This window comes from Haliotis rubra, unplaced genomic scaffold, assembly GCF_003918875.1.
Source record: "Haliotis rubra isolate DU_JTF1 unplaced genomic scaffold, ASM391887v1 Scf48, whole genome shotgun sequence".
Lineage (NCBI taxonomy): Eukaryota > Metazoa > Mollusca > Gastropoda > Lepetellida > Haliotidae > Haliotis > Haliotis rubra.
The window spans coordinates 128,109-156,087 of record NW_025767168.1 but is presented as its reverse complement, the minus strand read 5'-3'; the positions used below and the strand labels follow the sequence as shown (position 1 = coordinate 156,087).

The following is a 27,979-nucleotide window of genomic DNA, read 5'->3' as shown; positions in this document are numbered from 1 at the left end:
AGATATGCTCATAGAAATATACAAAGAATTCTCACAGTGAGTGTCAGTCAGCTAAATATATGCGGTATGTTTTTTACAATGTTTAGAAAGCGTTATCCATCTTAATCATTTGTGGGCTATAATCATAACCTTTATCACACATGTCTTCGAATTGTAAGTTCTGTGTGTTTGGTACCCTTGTGATCAACACATCTTACAATATAGTGAAGCCATACAAGAGCTGATGCACTCTTTGGGTCATTTTACAAGGGGAGGTAACTGATGAAGAGTTTGGAGATATGGAATGCTGTGATAAATGAACATGGAAACTCTGGGGGTAAAACAATCCATACACCCACAATGATAACAACACTGGTATAATTGTTTGTTCGAATGTTAACGCTGGAAATGAAAATGCAAAATCAATGGGTTTTTTATCAGTGATTAAAGCATAGTATAGTTGAAGTCCTGTACATTATAAATCATTCTGGATCCACCAGTTCAATACTAAGCCAAAACACACCAGCATTTGCATACTAATGCTCTGATTACAATGAGATTGAAATGACCAATGGAAAGGACACACAAATGGTGTTATTCAAATACACCAACTGCTCCCTCAACATAGCCATAAAATATTCCAAAACTTTCCTGTCATGTGGATGACAAGTGGATGAAATGTTCTGGTGCTGACTTCATCACTGGGCAGACCAAGTCCCTGGATATGATCATCTGAAACAAGTATAAGCACAATGTACCTAAACCACTGAAATAACAATGGTATGTTCTGAGATAAAAAAAACCCCACACAACCTGATGACCTTTTGACATTGGGATTCCGAAATCGGTATGATCGGTATTCTTTATTGCAATAAATGTGAAGTTTCTGTGCAGATATCAAACGTTAGTACATCAAAATGTTGTCTTCACTGCAATAAAGATGATGTATGTCCACAGAATTATTTCACTTGTTCATAAACATGACGGTTGTATGAAGATGCAGTAAGATCACATCTGAATCATGATGGCCTGAAAATGTATCCTGCCCTGGAATGATCATCTGTTTAAGTTCAGGGACTCAGTCCTCAACAATCCCTGCTGAGAAGCCCCACGCCTTCCAGTCCTGTCTATTTAATACCCCAAACCCATGCCACAGAATACCCTTAGTCCAGTCATACAGTCCCCTCAGCAATTCCTGCCACTGAGTCCCTCAGCAATTCCTGCCAACAATAGAATCCCCTCAGTCCCCAACAATAGAATCCCCAGTCCCAACAATAGAATCCCCTCAGTCCCCAAGAATAGAATCCCCAGTCCCTCGGTCCCCAAGAATAGAATCCCCTCGGTCCCCAAGAATAGAATCCCCTCAGTCCCCAAGAATAGAATCCCCTCAGTCCCCAACAATAGAATCCATTCAGTCCCCAACAACCGAATCCTCAGAGCTCCAGATAAGATTTAGCTCATGTGGGTACTGTACCCACTGTAATTTTTTGGATTGGGTATTATGAATGTTGAGTGGGTATTTCATTTTCCGTTACCCACTGCTTTCAAATATGTGCGTATTTCAGTCATCTTACTCACCTAAGTTTTATGTCATTGAGTAAGTTTACTAAGCAGGTATGTCCTGCCTTATATCATACCTAATCAAAACCAACTTAAATATAATGGAAATGATTTCATAAAAAAAATCACTTATCCAATACTGACAGTACAACACTAGTCCTATACTAACAGTACAACTTGATAGCAATCGATGTCGTTTTCATTACGCAAGCGATTTTTATAATATATTCCATACGCATTTGTTTTAAACTTTTTGTGTATCTAACATTTTAAATGCGTAATTGGTACGTAACAATTATTTTTCAATGCGTAATTCGAAATTTTCTATGCGTATTTTACCCGGATACGCAGCTTATCTGGGCCTATGGAATCCTCTAGGTCCCCAACAACAGAATCCCCTCGGTCCCCAACAACAGAATCCCCTCAGTCCCCAACAACAGAATCCTCTCGGACCCCAACAACAGAATCCTCTCAGACCCCAACAATAGAACCAACCAGTTCCAACAACAGAATCCCCTCAGACCCCAATTATTTTTCAATGCGTAATTCGAAATTTTCTATGTATTTTACGCGTATTTTACCCGGATACGCAGCTTATCTGGGCCTCTGGAATCCTCTCGGTCCCCAACAACAGAATCCCTGCAGTCCCCAACAACAGAATCCCCTCGGACCCCAACAACACAATCCCCTCAGACCCCAATAATAGAATCCTCTCGGTCCCCAACAATAGAATCAACCAGTCCCAACAATAGAATCCCCTCAGACCCCTGAAATCCCTGCCACTGAGTCCCCACAGTCCCTTAATGGAGACTTCAGTACACCTGAGATGACCTTCCTTTAATGTACTTCTACGCATAATGGTGGTATTTATAAAAAAGATTTACTTTTTCTGAAACATCAATTACAAGCATTACTGTCCAAAACAAAATCAAGAGACAATATCATATATACTCACTTTAGCTTGCCTTTACTTTGGAGTTTCCGATATACTGTCTCAACATCTGGTACACACGATAAAAGTTCTGCAAACGGGAGAAAGTAACACTGACATATCTTGTAGTTGCATGAATTGAGTGAGTTTGTGAGTTTGTGAGCAAGTGAGTGAGTGTTTTAGTCGTGTCACGTCTGCCTAACGCCAGAGGAAATGCTCACTGCATCATCAACTGCTTATTGGTCTAAGGAAACCCAGAGAGAGAGAGAAAGAGAAAGTGTGTGCGTGCATGTTCTGAACAACAATCATCAGATTCGAGTTTCAAAAGTGACGTGAAATGAGGTTTAGTGTTGAATATAAGGTTATTTCATCCCCGAAACAGCATGCAGGAGTCACTGCTTATGCTTGTCTAAACCAGCCCACTGACAGACCAACATGCAGCTTTACATGGTCCACCAACTCAGGCTACGTATACTCTGAGCTGGAGAATCGGTTATATATCCTATTTGCTATAACTATAACAAGCGAGAATCAAACCACTGACATTCCCTTCCCCAGGCTCTCACTAGACCAGAGATTTTAGGGTTCAGCTATACTGACCTGAGCAAAGATGTAGACAACTGCGAGGTAGGACCCAATGGCTCCAGCCAGGAACAGGTCAAATACTGCTGGTTTCACACTGAAGGTGGAAATGTAACATCATAATAGGGAACGCTCCCTTCAGTTACTATGGATATAAAAAAGAGTATGCATTAACACTATCTAACCTTCTCTATTTCTGGTCGAGTGTGAGTCTAACAAAGTTACAGTAATACACCATGATATGAAGATGTTTTCTTCATTTTTGAGCCAGTTTATTAGATTATAGTACTTGTCATTGTGAATCAACAGTTACATGACTGCTACCAAGTTTACACAGCAAATAAAGAAAGGTATAATATTGAAAATATTCAGCTAAAAACTTACTTGTAAGCATTCATTATATATACAGCACCATTGTAGAAGAGAAACTCTGGATCTCTGACAAAAAGACACATATCATATTGATTAGATGTACTCTGGCAAGATACATGTACACAAGACTTGTCTTTATATGCTTTACAAATCCCAAAATACAAAAATATATTGAAGACAACATATATTGACAACTCAAACCATCAATACGATACAAAAACAAACAAATGTTTAGTTGCTCCTATTCAACTGATAGAAAAGCACAATTTTTTCCATAGTTGCTTTTCTTGTCAATGTTTTAAGTAACAAATGGCATTGCTTTTTTTCTTAGAAAATTAGGTCATATTTCTTTAAATATTCACAAAAACGTCTAAAATATATTGTGGATCTCTATCCATAACTGGTATCAACTGGAATTATTCCTACCTCTTGTCAGCCTTGACAAGGGTCTTCTTGACGTCCTTCAGGTACCTGGAGAACGTCTCTTCCAAGGTGGCCAGGACTGGATTTTCTTTGGACAAAAGCTGTGCAGCACGGGACTGGTTGGTCAAGAAGTCCATCCACGCAGTATGGACACTCTCCTGGACATTCTAAACACACCACACTGACTGTTAACAGGCTTTGTAGTGAGTGGGTCAGTGAGTGAGTTTAGTGTTACGCCACACTCAGCAATATTCCAGCTATATGGGGGCGGTCTGTAAATAATCGAGTCTGGATCAGACAATCCAGTGATCAACAGCATGAGCATCGATCTGCGCAATTGGGAACCGATGACATGTGTCAACAAAGCCAGCGAGCCTGATCACCCGATCCCATTAGTCGCCTCTTACGACAAGCATGGGTTACTGAAGGTTCATTCTAACCCTGACCTTCACGGGTGAGTGAGTCAGTAAGGTTGTATGCCCTTATAGCAATAGCATGAAACACAAGAAACAGGCTTCACACATTGTACATGTACATATGTGGAGAATCAAACCCGGGGCTTCAGCGTGAGGAGCGAAGGCTTTAACCTCTAGGCTACCCCACTGCCCCTAACAGTATCATGTTATATTTGGGATTACACTTTCTTAGTAAAGTACAGATTCTAGTACTTTTTGTTGGGTTTTGTCCCACCCAGGATTCGAACCCACATCCTCAGAGTCAGGCACCTCATCACCAGCACACAACATCAGGCACCTAATCACCAGCACACAACATCAGGCACCTAATCACCAGCACACAACATCAGGCACCTAATCACCAGCACACAACATCAGGCACCTAATCACCTGCACACAACATCAGGCACCTAATCACCAGCACACAACATCAGGCACCTAACCACCAGCACACAACATCAGGCACCTAATCACCTGCACACAACATCAGGCACCTAATCACCTGCACACAACATCAGGCACCTAATCACCAGCACACAACATCAGGCACCTAATCACCTGCACACAACATCAGGCACCTAATCACCTGCACACAACATCAGGCACCTAATCACCTGCACACAACATCAGGCACCTAATCACCAGCACACAACATCACCCAGCACACAACATCAGGCACCTAATCACCTGCACACAACATCAGGCACCTAACCACCTGCACACAACATCAGGCACCTAACCACCAGCACACAACATCAGGCACCTAATCACCAGCACACAACATCAGGCACCTAATCACCAGCACACAACATCAGGCACCTAATCACCAGCACACAACATCAGGCACCTAATCACCAGCACACAACATCAGGCACCTAATCACCAGCACACAACATCAGGCACCTAATCACCAGCACACAAAGCCGCCTAAACCGCTCAGCCACCACGACTTCCACTTCCATACCCTCTGGGTTCGAATCCCGGATGGGACTCAACCCGAAAAAAAGGTACTACTGTCCAACCAACATTAGAATGAGGCGCGCGAAAGACGCGTTTGTGAAAGGAGAGGGGGGAACGTGCCGTGAACTGATCCACTACCAACTAGAAGGGGGAACAGGTGTGAAAACTTCGCGCACATGATTTTTGTGATCCTTGCAGTAATCACTTTCTACGCAATGATTCGGAAGCGTCGTGTTTCTGCTCGAGCATTTGTATACTAGCATCTTGCAAAGTGGACTGTTAAAAGGGTATTAAACTCTGCAGGTATTTGAAACTTATCATGTCGCACTCTAAATTGGGTAAACAGGGTCAAGTCATTCATTCACAAACACGTGAGGTTGCCTACAATATCATTCAGTACATGTGTACTATTTCCGACAGCACACAGAGTGCACCCAAAAAAGCCAGCGATGCTACTGGTATATCTGTCAGTACCTTGCGCAAAATAAATGACAAAGGTAAATGAGTTCCCGCGATGGGTACCAGTAAGTTCACAAGCCCAGGGAAAGTGCGTACTCGTACCAAAGGGAAAATTGAATTTGATGATTTTGATAAATGCGCAATTCGCCAGTACATTCAACACTGCTACACAGTAACCAAGACAATGCCAACACTGACAAGCATTATGAAAATGGCTACTGATGATTTGGGATATACAGGGAGTAAAGAAACAATGCGTAAATGTTTCAGAAAATCGGTTTCAAACGGCGGAAAACTCGTTCAGACAGACAGGTCCTAATGGCGCGAAAAGACATTGTTGCATGGCGTTTGAGATATCTCGGAATGATTTGCCAGTACCGTAAAGAAAACCGTCCAATCGTGTATATCTCGAAACATGGGTACCGCCCATCACACACAGTATCAATATGTTGGCAAACTGATGAGGGAGGGAGCAGTTGGTGGTATATCTGGTACCATCGCGGACAGGTCCAAAATTAATTATTGTCCATGCTGGGTACATGCTGGTTCATTACATGTGAGGGGTTACCATGACGAAATGAATTTCAACAATTTCTCTAAGTGGTTGCAAGAAAAACTTATTCCTAATCTGCCCCAAAACTCAGTAGTTGTAATGGACAATGCCCCTTACCATAGCAAACAAATAGACAAAGCTCCAACTGATGAGGAAAGATGAAATCAAATCGTGGGTACAAAGGCATGATATACCTTTTACACATTCAATGTTGAAGGCTAACTTGCTTGCACTTGTGAAATCCGTCCACGCGGCCCCGTATATCATGTCGATGAAATTCTGAAAACCCATGGGCATACTGTTCTCCGATTACTTCCCTATCACGCCGATTTCAATGTCATAAAATTAATTTGGGCGAATTTGAAAAATTGGATTGGGTCCCTGAATTTAGACTTCAAAATGGCTTCTGTACAGAGGGCTTGCGAAGAACAATTGTCATCTATTGGCCAGAAGGAATGGTCAGACTGCTGCAGACATGTGATGGAAATTGAGGATCGTTACTGGCATCGAGAAATTGCCCTAAAAGATGAAATCGAAAAACTTGTCATCGAAATTGGCATCGATACTGATGACCGTGATATAAGTCATATTGATGATGAGTAGCAGATTCAAGAGACTAACATGTAGCAAATAGCAGATCAACTACCACTGAGCAATCAAAGAACTAAGTTTTGTTTGTTTTATTTATTAGTACCCTGTTTTGAATTTACATAGCGTTATTTCATTCCCTCGAGGACAGCACAAACTTATTATCCATAAAATATTCACACACACAGAACCTATAGTTTGGCATGAAATGCATGTGGACCCGTTTTTTTGTAAATATCTCTTCATCCAATGACCCAATCGATCTCAAACTGTGCAAGTGGATGTTTTGTCACAACTAAACCTAATCACATTGTAAATCAATGTCATGCAGAGGGAGGAGCCAAAAAGTAAATGCGTGCAGTTCATGATAGTTACCTGTGCACTGCACAGTGATAGACCGTTTGGATCATTCACAGTGACTACTTCTAGCTGTCATCATGAAAGCTTATTCAGATGATACTAAACGTTTAATTAAAAATGTGTTAAATATTTTTTAAAAAGAGAGCAAACGTAGCAAACCGATTTATAAGGTGTCGGATTACATGAAACGTACAACTTTTGCTCTTGGCATGAAAAAGAACATCGTGCTAAAAATTGTGAAAAATAAACCAACGACCAATAAACAAAACCTTGTACAAAAAGGTAGGCATCCAAAGTTGGATTCTTTTGACATCAGGGTCATCAGAGATGACATTCGCCGGCTATTTTCTAGAAATGAACACCTCTTCATACCTGTCACGTGCATAGCTGACCTACATTGACGAACGTTGACCTTTATGACCCAACACTGTCGCTGTTACAGGTCATTGGCTCCCTCCCTCTGCAAGCATTCTGCGGTCTGCTGTTTATTTTGTTGACAGTTACATAGACAGATTCTTTAATACAAATGCATAAAATCGGTGATTTACAATGTGATTAGGTTGTCTGACAAAACATCCACTTGCAGTTTGAGATCGATTGGGTCATTGGATGAAGAGATATTTACAAAAAAACGGGTCCACATGCATTTCATGCCAAACTATAGGCTAGGACAGAAATTAACCTTTGGTATTATTTTTTTTATCGTTAAACACACAAAAAATTCGAGTGTTGTATTGGGTTGTGTATGGAAATCGTCAACCGCAAAATGGCAAATAGAACCCGTTCCCAGAAGAGCGAGAGTACACTGACACGCTTCACAGCAGTTTATCGCTTTACATACCCTCGGCCCCTTAATGGTAAAATGAACTGCACCGCTATTCAGATTCACAGGTTCAAATGACAGGTAAGCATTATTCTTAAGTTCGTCTCACAGTAGAATCTGTACTTTACAAAGAAAGTGTAATTCCAAATATAACATATGTTACATTTGACCACTTTTCTAAATGGCATTGTGTAATCATGTCCTTAACAGGCTTTGTAGCAATCAATATACTCCATAATTACTGTGTAATATGGTCACTGTCCATCAGAATCTACACTCTACACTTGCTAGGTACACTTTGTCAAACCCGATGCAGTCTCAGGAGTGGTGAAATGTATTCAAGATATTGGCACTTAGACAGTGACTGGTTCACAACCCTGGCTTGAAGTGCCATCCCACTGAGATGTAATGCAGCAGTGTAACATGGATACTCCACTCAGACAAACTTGTCTAATTCTGCTGCATTCAGTCCTTGTTTTATCTAAGTAATGCCGAGCGATAGACATGGCAACAAAAAGTAGCATATCATTCAACACGGAAACTTGATGTAAGTAAATATGCTCGGTGAGAGTCTACATGACGTAATATCTAATGTGCCTACCAGTCCTTCTGTGAACAGCTTGAAGCTGCCTTGGCTCGACAGATTGTAGATATGGCGGGCCAGACTTTCTGCGATGACTTGGATGTTAAGACTAAGACGGGCAACATCAACACTGCCCCTGAAACAGACACGCTGGATTTACAATTGGGAATATGAAGCAATCAGAAATCATCTCAAAACTAATGGTGAACAGCATGCTTCACAGGCCATAGAATTTAGCTAATCCTGTAGAGGTTTCCAATTCTTTGAAGAGAATCGTCCTTGGGGTACATATATGCATTTTCTGTGGCTGAAAATGTCATGTGACAGTTGTATCAATGTTTTAATAAAAATATTGTACAATAAATAAAAATCTTTTTTATCTATTATATGGCCCCCACCACGTGGAGTTACCTCCCTTCTACGCATGCGCAGCCAACCGGGTAAGCACCTAGGCCCGTATCATCATTCCTTATGCTGAATAAAACAGGGAACAAAATGGCGGGGAGGTGGGTGGCTCTACCCAAAGGACGATTCTCTTCAAAGAATTGGAAACCTCTACAGGTTTAGCTAATTCTTTTTCATAGAGATCGTCCTTGGGGTACATATATGCATTAACTCAGACTCCCAAAGACCGGAGGCTAGGGAGGAGGGAATACTGTCAAAGTAAATATAAAGAGTGATCGTTAGGAAGAATGTAACAGACGCCACAACACTCACCTGTCACGTGTCCCGAAGCTTCCGCAAGAGGCATGAGGGGAGGGTAACCGACAGGGAGGAAAGTACTGAGACCCGACCTCACAGGTTAAGCAAAGCAAAGCACACACAGTGCGAAAGTAAAAAAAACCCGCCCACATCGTGAATCTATTAAAGAGCACTGAAAAGGGGAAAACCAACTCACAACCGACCATAATCTCAAGAGAGAAAATCAAAAGTAGTTAGATATGATAACAGCTGATATATCAATGATATATCAATTGAAAGCAGCGTCAACTGTCCAGATAACCAAGACTCACTCGGTCAGGGTGGCAGGACACTGTCCACTGGAGAGAACAGAACGGACAAAACGCGCACGATCACGATAATGTGTATCAAGCTGATAGTGCCTGATAAAAGTGCTAGGCCTGCTCCAAATACCGACAGAGCATATCTCTTCAATGGGCAGTGCCGATGCAAAAGCCTTTGACGTGGCCACTGCCCTGACCAAGTGAGCCTTCAACCCTTCAGGGGGAGGCTTGCCCTTAGCCTGATAAGCAGCACAAATGACGGATAAAGCCAGCGTGATAGGGTCTGTTTGCTAGCCTGCATGCCAGCCTTCCCGCCACCGTAACAGCAGAACAGATGGGTACCCGTACGGATCCCTTGTGTTCATTTGATATAGACCTTGAGAGTATTATGGACATCTAACGGGTGAGTGCTCGTTGCAGAGGTCCCCGATGTGGAAGGCTGGGTAAGAGTAGGAAGTTGGTTGGCAGCAATATGATCAAGGAAACACTGTTCTTGTGTACTAGGAGGCTACCTGTACTGTACTGCACTACTGAGGCAAAATCTGTAAACACTCATATACATGCTTAGTTTGACCATTTTACACATTTATGTACTATGAGGTTACCTGTATTGTACTGTACTGTACTACTGAGATAAAGTCTGTAAACATGTAATACTTCACGTACATGCTTAGTTAGACCATTTTTTACATATTTGTGAACAGCATGATGTTACAGTGAATGACAAAGGAAACACTGTTCTTGTGTACAATGAAACTATTTGTACTGTACTGTGTACTACCGAGGTAAAATCTGTAAACCTGTAAACACTTCATATACATGCTTAGTTTTGACCGCTTTTTACATATATGTGAACAGCATGTTATTTGACAATGAGATCAAAGAAACACTGTACTTGCATACTAAGAAGCTACCTGTACTGTACTACTGAGGTAAAGTCTGTAAACATAATTCTGGGAATAAAAACATAAAAAAAAAAAATTAAAAAAAAGTTGTGGGCTGGTTAGCATGACAGCAGGTCGAACCCGATCCACGCCAGCTAAAAAGCGCTGCATAAGAGGGTGCTGCCCCGGAAGAGCACCATTGACAGGGGTGTGGAAAGTGAAAATAGCGGTGGAGTAGCCACGAATGGTCAAAGCCGCCAAGCCTTCTTCCAAACGAGCTTGCAAAAACTCCAATACTCGGACTAAATCCACAGAAAAGGGATCTGCAATCCCCCTATCTGAACACCAGCACGCATAGCGGGACCACCTATCCTCATATTTAACGTTTGTCGAATCCCGCCTTGAAGCCAGAATTGTGTCTGCAACTGCTGCAGGAATTCCGCGTGCTTCGAGGCTAGACCTGACAGAGGCCAAGCCACCCACTGAATGCTTGGATTGGGGTATGGCGCGCCGTTCTGAGTGAGAATGTCCGGTCGCAAAGGTAATAGAACAGGAGGCTGAGCCAGAAACCTGAGAATAACCGGAAACCAGCTCTGTGACGGCCATAGCGGTACCAGTAGCACAAGTATCCGAGCTGGCTGGGTGGACAGCTGGGAGAGGACCCGGAGAATTAGTGGTAGAGGCGGAAACGCCCACAGCACCTTGCCCGTTCAATCCAGCAGGAAGGCATCGGAAGCCAACGCCCTCTGGTCCGGTATTCGAGAGCAGAACACGGGTATCTGATTCGTCCCGCCGAACGCAAACAGATCCACCTGGAACGATCCGTACAACTGGGAGATAACTCCGAATATCTGCCGGGGGAGCATCCACAGGTGCGGGGCCAGGATCCGGCGAGAGAGAGCGTCTGCTCGCACGCTCTCCAGCCCGGGGAGATAAACGGAAGCACCTGACAGCCGCGACTGGTCGCACCATAGGAGAAATTCCCGCCTCCTGAAGGGCGCTAGGGACACCATGCGCCTTGCTTCAGGATGTGCGCCATGGCTGTACGGTTGTCCAACTGAAGACGAACCACCTGGCCCTGAACATGCTCCCGGAAGCGTTCGAAATCCAACCGCATAGCTCTGTTCTAAGACATTGATGTGTATGCGGGCTTCGGCTTCGGACCAGAGTCCTGACACCAACGGACTGCCCAGAACACCCCCCCAGCCCGTGAGGGACGCATCGGTTTGAACTGTAAGAGCTAGCGTCGGGATTTCCAAAGGGACACCCCTTGGAGAGATTCCCGACATTGGTCCACCACTGAAGGTGAGGAGACAACCACCAAGGGACTGTGAGACACTTCTCCAGATCCTCCGAGTGAGCCCACAGACTCGCCAAAGCTTGCTGTATAGGGCGCATCCTCAACCGCTCCCGCCACACTACAGAGATTGTTGCCACCATATGACCCATTAGACGGAGCCAAGTCCGCGCTGGTGCCTGGGGCTGGGAGAGGAACGAAGACACCACCTCCCGTACTCTGGTGACCTGGTCGGGCGACAAAGAGACAAAACCCTTGTGAGTTGTGAACCGCGCTCCGAGAAAAAACCAAGTCCTGGGTGGGTACCAGGTCAGCACTAACATGAGTTTGGTGAACACCCTGGGGGCAGTGGATATGCCGAAGGGGAGCACTGTGAATTGGTAATACATCCCGTCGTAAGAGAACCGGAGGTACTGCTTGAAGGATGGATGAATTGGCACATGTAGATACGCATCCTTTAGGTCGATCGACGTAAGCCAATCGCCTGGCTGAACAGAAGAGATCACTGAGCGGAGTGTCTCCATCTGGAAGGATCGAACCTCTAGCATGCGATTCAACCCCTTGAGGTTGAGAATGGGACGGAACCCACCGTCCGAGGAAGTACGTGGAATAAAACCCCGCTTGTTCCTCGCGCGGTGGTATGCGCTCTATTGCGGACTTGTCCAGCAAGGCCTGAACTTCGTCTCGCAGTATACTCGCCTTGACCGGACATGACGGCACCGGAGTACGACGTATGCCGGTAGCCTTCTCCCACTCCGGCAGGAATAGAGTGAGGCAGCCTCCCACTGGGACGTTTGGTAAGAGGGCGTGAGTGGTCCCCTGCAGATGAACTGACTGGGACGGACCCACGGCGACAGCCTGTAGGTTTAACGGGAGGTCGAGGCAGACCCCCGCGACCGCGAAAAGGCTGCTGGGAGCTCCTCCTCCTACCTCTACCCAGCAGCCGAAGCCAGCTGGCAGACTCGGGCGAAGGCTGCGCCCCGGAGGAAGAACTCACTATGGGAGCGTAGGAGCGAGAAACCCGCGGTTGCTCCAACAAGGCCTTGAAGGAGGTAGCTGCTACAGCAGCCTCCCGAATGACCTGCTGCGCCCCCAGAAACAATGTCGCTCCCAGCCGAAACGTAAGGGCCAGCATGGTTTGCTGTGTTACTGCCCAATAATGGAACGTAAACAGCCACAGCTTGCGCATCCCCATGACTGCGCACATCACCGTAGACGCGGCAGACCGCAAAGAGTCTTGCGTCAGGTGGGCCTGCACTTTGGATAATTGGCGAAGCAGAACAACATTTGGTGAAACGTCCCCAGTGCTCCCTTCCGCCTCCAGAGCCGACCTTTGGATAGACTGACTGACTGACTGAGTTTGGTTTAAAGCCGCTTTTAGCAATATTCCAGCAACATCACGGCGGGGGACACCAGAAATGGGCTTCACACATTGTACCCATGTGGGGATTCGAACCCGGGTCTTCGGCGTGACGAGCCAACGCTTTAACCATTAGGCTACCCCACCGCCCCCCTTTAGATAGAGGAAAGGTAGGCCTCGTGGAACACTACCCGCACCTGCTGCATGGCATTCCGGTAGACTTCCTCATAAGTCCGGTATGCTTGCTGCAGGGGGGCGCCTGCTAGGGCAAACAGTGGAACTAACCGCCCTTGCTTAGCAGCCGGGGCTGCACCTGAGGAAGCCGAGCCTCCCCCGAGGGTGACCGAAGTGAACACGCACTCGTCAACCACCGGCACAAAGAACAGAGAATCATCCCCCAGCTGGTACCTCTTAACAAGTTCAGGTAAATCAAACCGGAGGCGTGACCCAACCAGGAGGGGATCCATCACGTCCTGCACCAGGAAAGGCAAGATACGGAGCTGTGTCTGCGAGGGTTGCCTATGGGCAAACGCCTCACCTGGCAGGCGGAACTCAGTCGAGTCCGAGCGACATGTCGGCACCGCGGCTTGGGGTATATACTCGGGAATACGTTGCCTAACCTCCCGGGAGCCGACAAGAAACGGAAAGTACCCTCTGACTCCTCGACCTCCCCAACCTCCATAGACTTGGCACCCGAGCCCGCGTCAGAATTTGGGTCTCCACGTGAAGAGGAGCCGAACCCGGACCCGGTGGGAGGCTGAGCCACAGACGCCGTGGGAAGGGAAGAGCCGAGGGAACTCTCCGCTCCGGCAACCGACACAACACTCGAACCCCGGTCCTGAGACAAAGGAGGAAGCCCAGACAGAACCGGCTCCTCCGCTCTCATGGGGCTGGTTGGCGCAGGGACCGGAACCCCAGGAATCCTCAACGGACCCTGCACCAGCACCGAGATGGGATCCCACCCCCGGACTGTTGGCGAGGAACTCCTGGCAGAGACCTCCAACGGACTCATGAACAAAGGACTTCACGGAGTCCATAAGCTGCTGAAACAATTGAGTGATGATTGACATATCAAAACCACTAGATTGGGATTGAGATTGGGAATGTGACTTAGGGTTTGGCTTGTTTAGCCTTTTTGGCTTTGGACAGGGGAACCTCCTGGGTCAGTTCCCCTCCCGCTTTCCGCAATTCCTTATAAAAAAGGAAATCAGCCGCCCGTCTCTTCTGGGCCCGGGGGGAAAAGGCCATACACAGTTCGCAGATTTCAGGGTTATGCCCTGCTTTCTCCAAACAGCACAAGCATTTGTCATGCTTATCAGCTCTTGGGATATTCTGCCCGCAGACAGTACACCCAGTAAACGCCTGAAAGCTAACACGCAAACATGTAGCTAACGGCCGAACACAGCAGCATAAATATACATGTACAAAACATTGAAAATTACGTGAATGCGACCACGCGACATGAAATACTTGGTTAATAACGTAATATTTCAACCACGTGGCACGCTAAACTTCCCGCCATGGAATAGCAACACATGCATAAACCACAGCAAAGCTAGCGTAAAATTTAATACAAAGTCACATAAATGAGATATAACAGCCTGCAAAGTCAATAAAACTGTTCTTTTTCTTTTACAAGAACAAATAAAGACCATACATACAGTTGTTGAAGTCTCAGACATTCTTCACAAGAGAAGTAAATCAGCTAGTAACTCGGAACACGTGTGAACGCTTGAGAAACAGCAGAAGGAATGATGATATGGGCCTAGGTGCTTACCCGGTTGGCTGCGCATGCGTAGAAGGGAGGTAACTCCACGTGGTGGGGGCCGTATAATAGATAAAAAAGATTTTTATTTATTGTACAATATTTTTATTAAAACATTGATACAACTGTCACATGACATTTTCAGCCGCAGAAAATGCATATATGTACCCCAAGGACGATCTCTGTGAAAAAGAATTTCAAATTCTGTATTGATGAAACAGTGTTTCCGGTGATTTTCAAATTTCCAGTCCCAAGCCTCAAATAAACCAGTCCCTTATTAATTTCACCAGTTCACTTCTTCCATTTTAATAAAGATAAAAACATGACTATGTGTGTGTTTGTGTTTCATTTCATAAAAGCAAGCATTGTCAATAAGGTGACATAATCTCCTGCCGCAAATTATCATATAAAACTTAATTAATGAAAGTGAAGGTCTTGTTTAAGATGAAGTTAAATGTCAACAAAAACATGACCAGTCAACCTCTCTTGATATCTTGCTCTTTAGTTGTTCAAACACACAAATATTTTCAAGACTCACTTTGACCTGAACATGAATGTCATGGTGTATGAAATATGCTAAAATAGTAATTAAGAAATTGCTTATCAAAAAACGTTCATGAGAAGTCTTGAAAGTCTATGAAGAAAATCCAGCGAACCGTTCTCGAGATATCCTGCTGATAATCTTAACATACAGGATAGCATGCTGAAATCTTCAAAGTGTCACCGTGACCTTAAAAATTATGTGAAGGTCACCAAACTCAACTGGGCCCTGTGCCTTCTCTAGATGACGCTTGGTGTCAAATATGAAGAAAGTCCAGTGAATGGTTCTTGAGATATCTCGCTGACAAACTTAACATGCAGGTTAACAAGCCAAAATCTTTAAAGTGTCACTATGACCTTGAAAATTAACAGTTCTTGAGATATCTCACTGACAAGGGTAACACATTAAAGTCTCTTTGTGACCTTGAAATGAAGGTCAAGGTTACCAAATCTGACTGGGACCTTTCGCATACTGTGATGAACCATGGCACCAAATATGAAAAGAATCTAGTCAACAGTTCTTAAGATATTCCAATTTGTAAGTATGTACGGAAAGAGCCTAACACTCTATCCCCTGCTTTGCGCTAAACGCGCAGCTTGGTATAATAAATGTATTAAATTGCAATCGAACATGAAATATGAAATGACAGTACATTGTTGCATGTCAATCAACATGTTACCAAAACTAAATCACAACACACCCACCCCCGAATGTACATGATGGTCATAGCGTAGCCATGGAAATTCCTCTTTCCACTCATTGAATTTTCTGGATTTTTTGTATTTTGTTTAACGCATTGTTTGGCTGGAATCTGAAGTTGATTCTTTCTCGATAACATCTAATTTTCGTTTAGAACCTAAAAAAACGTACAGCGTCTGCTGCTTTGAAGATGCCATTTTCAAACGGTAAACTTGATTATCCATTTCCCTTCCCTAAATGTTTTACTACCGGCCCCAATAGGGCTTTTCTCTCTGATACATTATAGCCTCAAGCCAAAATGCCTCTCACATAATAAACATCTGGGTCGAGGTTAAACAAGGTGTCTAGCCAATCACAACAATTGTCAGGGGTTGTTACTTAAAACAGACAGGGAATTCCATGCACGTATCGCATATGGTGCAGATCGCTAACATTTACTTGGCAGTTTCCTGAACAGTTGCTGGTAATTCTCATTGCCTATTTAGTGGAAATAATTTAACCAGGAAAATATTTTGCTGGTCCAAAGGACTTGTTTGCCAGAAAGATACTATAGCTGCTAGATATGATGCCTGATATCATCCAAGAGTTGAGTATACCTGCCCTGTTGTGTACACATCTAGTCTTGTATAGTTGTCTTGTCAGGTGTCGCTCACTCACCTCGTGTCTAGTATAGTTCCTCTATCGGATGTCTTGTATGTGTCCAAGCGAGACATGGTGAATGCTGGAAGACGCTTGATGCTGAACCGCTCGTGTTCCCATGCCAACATCTCATCAGCCAAGTTGATCTTCTTGTGGACCATCTTGAACTGAACATCTGGGAAGTGTTCCTTCGTCACCTCTTCCAAGTTCTAAAGAGGGACACCAAAACAGGCTCATTACTTTTTTTCTTCTAATACCACATGTAGCTAACCCGATTTTGGGAGGGTGTAATTTTTAACTTCACGATTTCATGTTGTTCAATCCCCTAGTAGTATGTTTGTCTTTTGCTTAATGCCATACTTAGCAGTGTTCTAGCTGGTCTATAGTCTATATATAGTCGAGTCTGGACTAGACTGTCCTGTGATTGATATCATGAACATTAAACTACATGATTGTGGTATGATGACATGCATGAACCAAGTCAGCAAGCCTGACCACCGAGTACTGTTAGTTGCCTCTTACAACAAAAAGATCATCCCCTGCCACTGTGTTCCGTTCCTATTTGGTACTCCACCACAACATTCATGTTCCTGAAAACACATACCACATTTGGTTTCCCTATCTATAACGGATACTGAGAAAATCTGTCCCCATTGGGGTTACTGTGCACTAAGTCAAGAAACGCACAACAAGGGCAATAACTCTGTTACAAATTGTAACAGTTTCTGTTTTCCAACTCCATCCAGTCTAAGTAAACTTGGCCTCAGTATTATTCGTTACACTGCCATACTGAGTACAACAAAACTTTGTGGAAGGTCGCGTCAGGTAACCTTTGAGCGACCTATGACCATCCAATCAAACGCAAGATCGCTGAACGGATTTAACCAATCAGACAACGACTACTTGTTAGGGTTCGCAGGACTTACAAAACGGTTTGTAATTTTTCTCTTCCCTGGTCGCTGACACTGACCTATCAATAAACGAAAATCCGCATAAAACACAGATATTTGACCTACAGTATATACGCTTATGGGTTTCTAATGACATGGTTACTATTAGCTTATATTTTCGCAAGATGACATCCTTGATTATTGACAAAACTGCTATTTTCAGCAACTGTTTACTCATTGCGTGTATCACTAGGAAGCGATCGTGTGGAAAAAAAGCATTCGGAATCGTTCGTGTTTTTTAGGTAAAAGTTCAAACGGTATGTGTGAATGTTAACTTTCGTGATTTGGTAAGCTGTGTTCTGATTGGTCAGTCCAAAAGGTTAGCTGACGCGACCTTCTACAAGGTTTTGTTAGACTCAGTATAGCAGTGTAACGAATAATACTGAGCCTAAGTTTACTTAGACTGAACTCCATCAAGACATTCATGTCCTGAAAACACAAAATTTGGTTTCATTATCTGTAACGGTTTCTGAGAAAATCTGTCCCCCATCATCTCAGACAGACAGACGGACTGACTGAGCTCAAACTAATATCCCCCTCTCTCTTCGTGTCAGGGGATAATAAACGTGTCACTGAAGACCGGTTCAAGCCTTGAACTTCACAGTGCACACCCCATTAGTAATACTGTTGCTACTGGATCAACATCGTTGCCTATGATCGATGACAGCCTCTTGTACCTCTAAGAATGCTGCCCCTGCACTGTCATCCCGGGGAGGTTTGGACACGTGGAGATTGAGTGTGTCTCCGTTTCCAATTGTATCCAGGCACATCACATAAGCCACATCCAACAGCAGGTTGCCGTCTGTAATGTAAAGGTAACATAAGTCATAAGGACAGGATTTGGTTCAAAAGTTTCATCAAATTCCAATGAATCCAAACACTCAAACTATGTCTTTATGCCTTCAACATACAATCAAATATCAAATTTCAATAGTGGCTCTAGAGAAAACTTTGTAGGTCTTTATGCTCATGTGATATGAGTTATAATGTCACCTTCATGGGATGAAAGTAGGGATAGATGAGCACAACATGAGAGAATGAGTTTATGCTGCTTTTAGCATTATGTAAGCAATGTAACAGCAGGGGACACAAGACATGGGCTTTACACATTGTACCCATGAAGGGAATTGAACTTGGGTCTGCGTGTCGGATCTTGCGTGACGAGCAAACACTTTAACCACAAGACTACCCCGCCGCATAAAATGAAGGCTTGCTGAATGAAAAATGTTGTTCGCCCATCAGAATCTGATAGGGTACCTGTAGCCTCCATATTGTCTTCTATCCACTTCTTGGTTCCCTGGTAGTTAAACTTGCCACCTCCAGACATCAGAAACACAAGGTTGTATCTTTATTTGTCAAGGAGCATACAAAATTTTTTGCACAACAAACTGCATGATTCAAACTCTACTTTATCTTAAACTTGAGGCAAAAGCAGCCAATTTGCTGTCATTTCGTCAAAGCTTAAAATCTAAATATATTACCATGTGCTTCCAGTAACAAACTTTACTTCCAGGTCTGGCCTAAATCAAGACAAATCTTTCAGGCCGTTCCAGAAGATACACCACATTAACTGAGAAACCATGACACTGCACTGTCTCACAACAACCTCAAAGATGACCTTGATGTGTGATGACATTACCTGAGATAGGATTTGTGAAAGATTTTATTCCTAATAAGTTAGCCATGCTTAAGAATGAGACATTCATGAAAGAGTATGGAACGCTTTTAGCAATACTCCAGCAATATCAACAAAGGGGGACACCAGAAATGGGCTTGACACATTGTACCCATGTGGGTACATGTGGAGTCATTAGCGTAACACCATGAGCCTCATCCAAGAGGTGGCAAATACAAGTTTAATGATGCATGCATTAATTCTTTTTGAGAAACTGCAACCACAAGTTTTATTAGGAACATTATTGCATTTTATGATTGAGTGAGTGAGTTTTGTTTTACGCCACACTCAGCAATATTCCAGCTATATGGTGGCGGTCTGTAAATAATCGAGTCTGGAAAAGACAATCCAGTGATCAACAGCATGAGCATCGATCTGCGCAATTGGGAATCGATGACATGTGTCAACCAAGTCAGCGAGCCTGGCCACCTGATTCCATTAGTCGCCTCTTACGACAAGCATGGGTTACTGAAGATCAATATTCTAATCTGGACCTCCATGGGTATATTGCATTTTATGACTGTGACCATGCAGGGGACACCAGAAATGGGTTTCACACATAGTGCCCATGTGGGGAATTGAACCCGGGTCTTCGGCGTGACGAGCCAACGCTGTAACTACTAGGCTACCCCACCGCCCCATGCTACTATGACAGTAATTACACTACACAATGACATTCCTCCACAATAAAACACTCAAGTAGGTCTATGCTTCGAAGATCACAACAGGCAAGGATACTTGGCATGAGTTCTGGAGTTGGTGTACAGCTTTGCAAATAGTCTTGCCAGCTCCATCAGTGCTATCACACCACTTCCATTGGAGTCCGCTCCAAACGCTATAGCCTACAACCAGGTAAATGAGAAATCACATATGCAAATATTGAGCATAAATAATAGCTATGGACACTTTCAATCTGCACAGCAACATTTTAGGGTATTCAATACTTATACTATGCACAGATTCCTGTAACTTTAATCATGCCATGTTTATCCTATAATTCTCTTAAATATTGTACAACCCTTTTGTTTCATCAGTTTCATATGTTAAGAATTGAAGTCCTGGCTTAGAGTGAGTGAGTTTAGCTTTACGCCGCACTCAGCAATATCCCAGCTATATGGCGGCGGTCTGTAAATAATCGAGTCTGGACCAGACAATCCAGTGATCAACAGCATGAGCATCGATCTGCGCAATTGGGAACCGATGACATGTGTCAACCAAGTCAGCGAAACTGACCACCGATCCAGATAGTCGCCTCTTACGACAAGCATAGTCGCCTTTTATGGCAAGCACATGGGTTGCTGAAGACCTATTCTACCCCGGATATTCACGGGTCTCCTGGCTTAGAGTCTAAAGCAACAACACTAGCATGTTGCCACAATGGTTTTAGAAACAGTGCACTGTGCTTGATAAAGAGTGGCTGGAAACTCTGGATGGTGTGATCTCTGAAGAACACTTACCGGAGCCACGCCAGTTGCATCATAATGTGCAACAATGACAACAGTAGGCAGCTGCTCTTCAATGCCTTTCCCTGACAAACGTCCCTGGAAATAACAAGGCAAACTATAAGGCTTGAACAGGGAAATTACTTTACTATTTTTATTTTCTACCCGATCACCTGTTGTTAAACACTGCACTCAGCAGTATTCCAGTCATATTACAGCAGTCTGTAAATAATAGACTGAACCAGATATTCCAGTGATTGATACTGTGAGAATGGTCCTTTCCATCATGGTACAATGACTGAAAGAATGCAATCAAACAATTCATTGAGCCTGACCAACTTATCAATTTAGTTGCCTCTTGAGACCCAAATGGGATGCTAAGGAACAATTCTAACAAAGAATGAGTGAGTGAGTGAGTTTAGCTTTACGCCACACTCAGCCATAATTTTTTATATGGCGTCGGTCTGTAAACAATTGGGTCTGAACCAGACAATCCAGTGATCAACATCATGAACATTGTTCCCTAACAAGGAAGTCGCTTAGGTATATTAAATATATTGACATGGTAGACTAAATATATTGACAATCTAATCTTTAATGTTCAATTGAAAACTAGCTGGACAGTAATGACAGTGTACTGGTTACAGAATCTTCAAAGTTACAAACCTTACCCATGCTGTACTTATTTTCTATGAACCAATTCAAGACGAGTGAGTTTAGTTTTACACAGCTTTTTGCAATATTCAAGCAATATCACGACGGGGGACACCAGATATGGGCTTCACACATTGTACCCAGGTGGGGAATCGAACGCTTCAAGTGACAAGTGAACGCTTTAACCACTAGGCTACACCACCACTCCTAATATTCAACATGATCACTGTAATTCAATCAGTCACACACCTGTATGTTAGTGACCTGGAAGTCCGGCAAAGACTTTGACTGTGCTCCAGTAACAGACATCTGGAAGCCATTTGCTGTGGCTGCTCCCAGCAGGGCTGAAAACAAAACCCAGTCAGGATGCATCACCAAGGACAAAACACTAATTTTCAATCTCAGGGATTTACATGGAGTCCTGTATTTTAGGGTCCCTGGGACTCATACTCTTAATTTTCAGGGCTCCTGGACAACAAAATGGGGGTCCAAGACACTAAAATATTATTATTGATACAGTACAACCAGAAATTATTGAGAATTTAAAGATTGTAATTTTTTTTTTAAAATTTCACTCATTACTCACGTATTAAATGTGAATATTAGCAGAACATAACTCCAGAATCAAAGACAGGTGAAGTTAGTATTTTGTCAAGTCACCATGGGCAGCAATGCAGGCAGCAATGAAGACTTCAATGCGGCAGGGCATACTACTGATCAAAGAAGTTAGAAAGTTGTGGTCCATGCTGTCCCAATATCAGACCACCTCTTCTTTCATTTCAGCAATATTTGTCAGATTTTTCTTATTGACACTTTCCTTCATAAGTCCCCAAACATTTTCTATTGGATTTAAGTCAGGGCTATAGCTTGGCCAATCTAATAATGTCATATTTTGGGTCTGAAACCAGGACTGTGAATGCTTTGAATGATGTTTTGGGTCGTTGTCCTGCTGGAAAATCCAAAAATTTCCATAGAACATGTGAGCAGATGGAAGTAAATGTCCCTCAAGAATATCTGTGTACCGCTCACTGTTCATATTCCCTTCAAATACACAGAGGGGCGTTGCCCCTAACACAGATATGCCACCCCACACATTAAATTTCGGACTGTACTTTGGGCGCTGATACAAAGGTTTTTCAGTTTGATTGGTCCAGAATTTCAGTGTATTAGGAAACAGCCACACAGAACTTTCATCTGAGAAATATCACATTGTCCCAGTTAAAATATCTATGCTGTAAGCACCAGTTCAACCTTTCTCCTCCTTTGTTCAGGTTTCATGATCGGTGATGGAATTCCTCGACTTTTCTGCCAACCCATTGCATGCAGCTCAGTTCAAATTGTCTCCTTACAGACAGCCACAGTTCCTCTATCAATCATATCCAGCCTTAAGTTTTCTAAACTCCTTCGTTTGTTTTTAGAAACAAGAATACCAAGTCGCCTTCTGTCACTGACAGTCAATTTTCTGGGCCTACCTGCGCCTCCCTGGTGCTCAATGCCATATCCATTTGCAATATTTTTCAAAACACGATAAACAGTGGACAAAGGGATGCCTGTTCTACTTGAAATCACTTTAGCTGATCTGATGTCCTTGTTATAATACTCTAAAATCAACTTCCTCTTCTCTAAATCATCGATAATGAGGATCACTGAAAATGTCGTCTGCTAGCAAGTAAACAAAGGGGGATAACTCTTCACAAACTAATGAAAAAGGATTAACGGAGTTGTCTCTCTTGACTGAAACCAAGCACTTGATAGCTGGTCAAGGTTGTTTATACTAGAAATCCAATTAAACATATTCCTAAAATTCTCAATAATTTCTGGTCATACTATACTGTTATTGTATTGTGTATCATGATCATCACATTGTTACAGTAACTGAGTAATTAAATTGCAAATAATACCATAACCCAGCTAGAAGCAAACTTGGTGATAACTTATTGTCACTTGATTGAAATTTTTGCAAAAAGTAATTGGACTTTTTCTGTGTCCCTGTGGACGCTAATAAATTTTATTGTGTCCATTGTCAATTTTTATGCATACAGGACACAGATATTCACGTCCTGTAAATCCCTGAATCTATAAAAATAATGACAAATACTCATTACCATAGTGTGCCAAATTCTCTTGGGTGTATGTGTATAGTGCAACAATACTATAACCCAAATCAACATATCAGTTGGTTTATATTCTCAGCTCCCTATGGAGGATACAACACAAACTGCTCATGAGGGTGCACTGCTGGTAGAACAGGCACATCTCACAAAGTAACTTGCCTAATGAGAAATGCGTTGCCAATAATCAAAGTTTAAGATGCTGACATTAATACATTACTGAAACAACTGAGCATACATAAATGAAGAGTGATTTATCATCAGCAAAAAAAATATCTATCACTGCTAAGCATATAACTGGCAAGCAATCTTGTATGAGGAATGCACAATCTGTTACCATTATCTGGACACATCAACAATAATGACAATATATAGATGATATTATATGAGTGCCCATGTCATACTATGTTTACGACACGAGTGCCTAAATGTTGGTATTTCCCGAGCGAGATCGAGGGATATGCCAATATTTAGGCACGCGTGTCGCATGATACACATATTCTATGATATGAAGTCGCAAATTGAGGAAAATAAACCCAATTCTGTTTATTACTGAAAAGTCCGCCGTCAAATTGAGGCATCGTATGAAAAATATGAACCCGATATGTTCGCCATCGTAGGTAATAAAGCTGGGTAACAACCAAAACAAGTAAAATCTTCACCCGCTTGCAGCAATAATCCAGCAATATGGCGGCAGTCTGTAAATAATCAAGTCTGGACCAGACAATCCAGTGATCAACAATATCAGCATTGCTAGTATAAGATGACACCAGTCAACGAAGTCTGCAAGCCTGACCACCCAATCCCGTTAGTCGCCTCTTACGACAATCATGGGTTGCTGAAGACCAATTCTAACACAGACCTTCACAGGTAATTGAAGTTAGTGCAACTACATTATGATTTTGACTACTGATACAACAGACAAAATGTGCACATAAAAACAAACTTAGCCTGCAAGTTCAAGGGAACATACCTTCCCATGCAGTCGGAGCCTGATCCCCTGAGTTTCCACGCCTGATGTCGTCATATATCTCCCCAAGTTCAGGCGTCTCATACGCAAAGTACACAGGAAGGACTGTTTCCTCTGATAATAAGTCCCTCTCTAAACCCTTCAGATGCTGAATCAACAGGATGTAAATCAATAATTAAACATGTTAAAAGACGCTGCATGAAAAAAGTTGCTTTTAAGGAAATTAATGTTCTGATATTGCAATCACTGTCACTAAGCTATTGTTATAACAGGATTCGTACGGATTATGAAAGTTAAGGACTTTCTCGGGGATTTTCAAGGCCCCATCAACAATTTCAAGGAACTAAAGCAACACATACATAGTTGAATATGCAAGGTTGGTCAAATGTCGGACCGACTATCAGAGGAAAATAACCCTTAACTACATCGCTGCACTAGGAAAGTTTTCCTTCATGATGGTGCTTAATTAACACCCACTATCAGTGTCACTGCAAGGAATTTTTATTATATGTTGGTTTCTTGTAAAATCAGAACTTGACAAGTTTTGCTAAATATAGGGTGTTTTTAGAGCAAATAACTAGGGACTTTTCAGGGTTAAAACAAATCAAGGGTCATTTTAAGGTAAAATGTCTGAATTTCAGGCTTTTCAAGCCTGTGCGAACATTGTATTACCATTATTAGACATTTAAGCATGTAATAAATCAAGACATAGCTAGACAGACCAATCATTGAACATTGGTTCAGTTCAGTTTTAAATCAAATTTAGAGCTACTATAATTTTGTTATATACCTCTGGTCTTCCAACAATGTAAGTTTTTCTCCATTCTACCATAACTGCGTTAAGATTTTAACAAAATACATACTGTGTTGGAAAATCAGTGGCATATAACGTAATTATATATGTTACAGTCAATGTCTACAATCAGGCAATGTGTACAATGACTGAAATAACCAGTCAATGTGTACATTGCCTGATCCACTCAGTCATTGTGCACATTGTCTAAAATTTCCAGGTATTGTGTACATTGCCTGATTAATTAGCCCAGTTATTGTACAGATTGACTGATTGTTGAACAGGGATTATTGAGAAGACAAGATTAGCAAGGGTTTCGTTCTGTTTGAATGAATAAGTGGCAAATATCTTAAAAATTCATTAATTGAAGCACAAATGACTTTATTAAATACAAATCAATATTGAAGCAATTTACATGATTCAAAAGTCAATATGGAATACTTTTTCTCCACACTGTTTCCAAATGACATTGAGTGAAAAAATATCACTAAAAACATACCACTTTCTCTTCTTCTGTAAGAGAGTTAAAATCTTCAGGTAGAAGTATGACAAGCCCTCCAGCATTCTGTGTGAGCAAGTCACGGAACTTGGGCATGGTGACTTCACGCAAACGAGCAACCACACAGCGCCTGGTTAACATTTTGGCATCAATGGGGCGGGCTTCCATGTTGATTAGAGAGTTTTTGCTTCCTGGGGAAAAACATCAACATGAAAAATAGTGAGTAAAATTATCATTATAATGAATTAGCAGGCAACAAGTTAAATTGAATCTTAATGTTGCTGCCACTGTTTTGGGTGGACATGGTTACTCAGGATAGGATTTGGGTCTACCTAACCCATACCCTGATTTGATTTGTATTTATTTCACTTTTATATCATATTGCTTGTTACATATAGTATCTGTTAACAATTAATATAAATAACATAAATGTTTATTAAGAGGATGGCATGATAGAAAGCCCTGCTAAGTTACATTTATAGGCAGTAATCAATTTCATCTGAATGTATTTCTCGATCACATCAGTAGTAATAAGGGACCGTTCATAATTTATGGCTAGGGGTGTGTGTGTGTGATGATGATTTTTATGGAGAAGCATGTACAATGTGACCTACTAGCTCGCCAGAACAAAATGGGTCCCTAACTACCAACTTTCAGAAAACAGAAACCATTGGTGAGTTCTGAACATTTACCCAAACGTGACTTCATGTGCATGGATTTTATGGTATGTGCTTTCCATAGTTTGGCCAAAGGATGAGGCTGTGCAAAGGGTACAACAAACATGGCTGTCCGATATGTTTGTTTTAAATGTTTACCCATTCCTTTGGAGAATACAAACAAAATGAACTTACAGGATGCAAATTTTGCTCATCACACATTCAGTCCTGTATACGTGGCATGTCGGTACATAAATAATCACCATATCACTACAAAAGACAAAGTACACGCATCATTACCGTAGGAAACACCTTGTAGATCGTACTGCTGCATCCTGAAAACCGAAAATTCCTGTGCTGCATTCGCTGGACTCACAGGTGATAGAATGATTAAAATTGGAACGAAAAACAGAAATGAAAGCGGGAAACTGCTCCTAAACATTTCTAGTACTTCTCCGGCCTCATCAAACCACATCTTGATGTCTTATAAAGCCAATAATAGGATTACAGAGACAAGATACCGGCACACACGCAACCTTTCTGGATTTTACGCATGGACCGCATAATACTACTTGCCTGTGACCTATAATATTAGATGTACTTCCCTCGCACAATATTCCAACATTCTATACAATTCTACATAAAGACTTCTCACAATGCCTAGATAAAGTTTTATTTATTACGTTTGTAGTCATAAATCGTAATCAGCTTCATAAAACAGTATATATTAAACTTCTTTCATAACGGAAGATGCATATATATAGCTAGTTGTGTAGAAAATAAGCTTAGCCGCGATTGCGAGTTCTATAAAAGTAGCATCGGTTTTAGCGAAAAACGAAATAATGTCAGCTGTTTGAATGTTCAAATATGCAAGGAGTGAATTTACAAAAACAACAAAAAACAACTTTCATAGCCACAGTAGCAATGCGTCACCGAAAGCATAGTTATGTGAATAAAATGTGACATAAAATGGGCGTGGCAGTAAAACATAATGCAGCCGTGAGAACAATTTCACCCAGCCCTCCAAACCCAGCCCTGCCCAGTAATTATTGATTAGTCCCTACCATTTGCCCCCACGCCGAGCAAGGGATATTTATGTGAAAATTATATCAGAAAATATCTTCTAGATAAAATAACAATGTTGAATATGTTCAATAACTAAAACGATAGAGTACTTAAGATAAATACAAACGGTAGATTGTCATATGTACATCTACGTGTTTACATAATTTAGTATAGTTTGATATACTTGAGAAAGATTAATGCCTCTTTCAGGTTCCTTATAACACGCGTAGCAGTTATGAAAGTGAAACGCTAATTACAGCAAGATGTGAATCATCCAGCGTCACGCCTGACCGGAATATGTATCGCGGTCCTATTTCCGTAAGTTGAGAGATACAACTGGTGGTCTA

The 27,979-nt window shown here is 42.4% G+C and overlaps 1 protein-coding gene across 1 annotated transcript; it reads right to left on the bottom strand.

The window, feature by feature from the left end:
- Positions 1-105: 105 nt before the first annotated feature.
- On the bottom strand, positions 106-27,133 carry LOC124291003 (nicalin-1-like). The gene is made up of 15 exons (XM_046727867.1): positions 26,868-27,133; positions 25,912-26,102; positions 24,623-24,767; positions 21,788-21,882; positions 20,900-20,983; positions 20,181-20,284; positions 19,025-19,113; positions 18,445-18,569; positions 16,836-17,026; positions 8,647-8,764; positions 3,851-4,014; positions 3,437-3,490; positions 3,071-3,149; positions 2,495-2,561; positions 106-711 (listed from the first exon to the last, which is right to left on the bottom strand). The coding sequence occupies exons 1-14, from the start codon at positions 27,040-27,042 to the stop codon at positions 2,496-2,498; spliced, it is 1,680 nt and encodes a 559-aa protein (XP_046583823.1). The 5' UTR covers positions 27,043-27,133; the 3' UTR covers positions 106-711; position 2,495.
- Positions 27,134-27,979: the final 846 nt, after the last annotated feature.

What these genes read in the sequence shown, in the direction of transcription:
- LOC124291003 (XM_046727867.1), bottom strand. Translation starts at nt 27,042, where the DNA reads ATGTGGTTTGATGAGGCCGGAGAAGTACTAGAAATGTTTAGGAGCAGT. An exon ending in CAGGGGCAGCATTCTTAGAG is followed by an intron (nt 17,027 to 18,444) that starts GTACAAGAGGCT and finishes GTCCCTCTTTAG; the next exon opens with AACTTGGAAGAGGTGACGAA. An exon ending in AGCTGTTCACAGAAGGACTG is followed by an intron (nt 4,015 to 8,646) that starts GTAGGCACATTA and finishes TGGTGTGTTTAG; the next exon opens with AATGTCCAGGAGAGTGTCCA.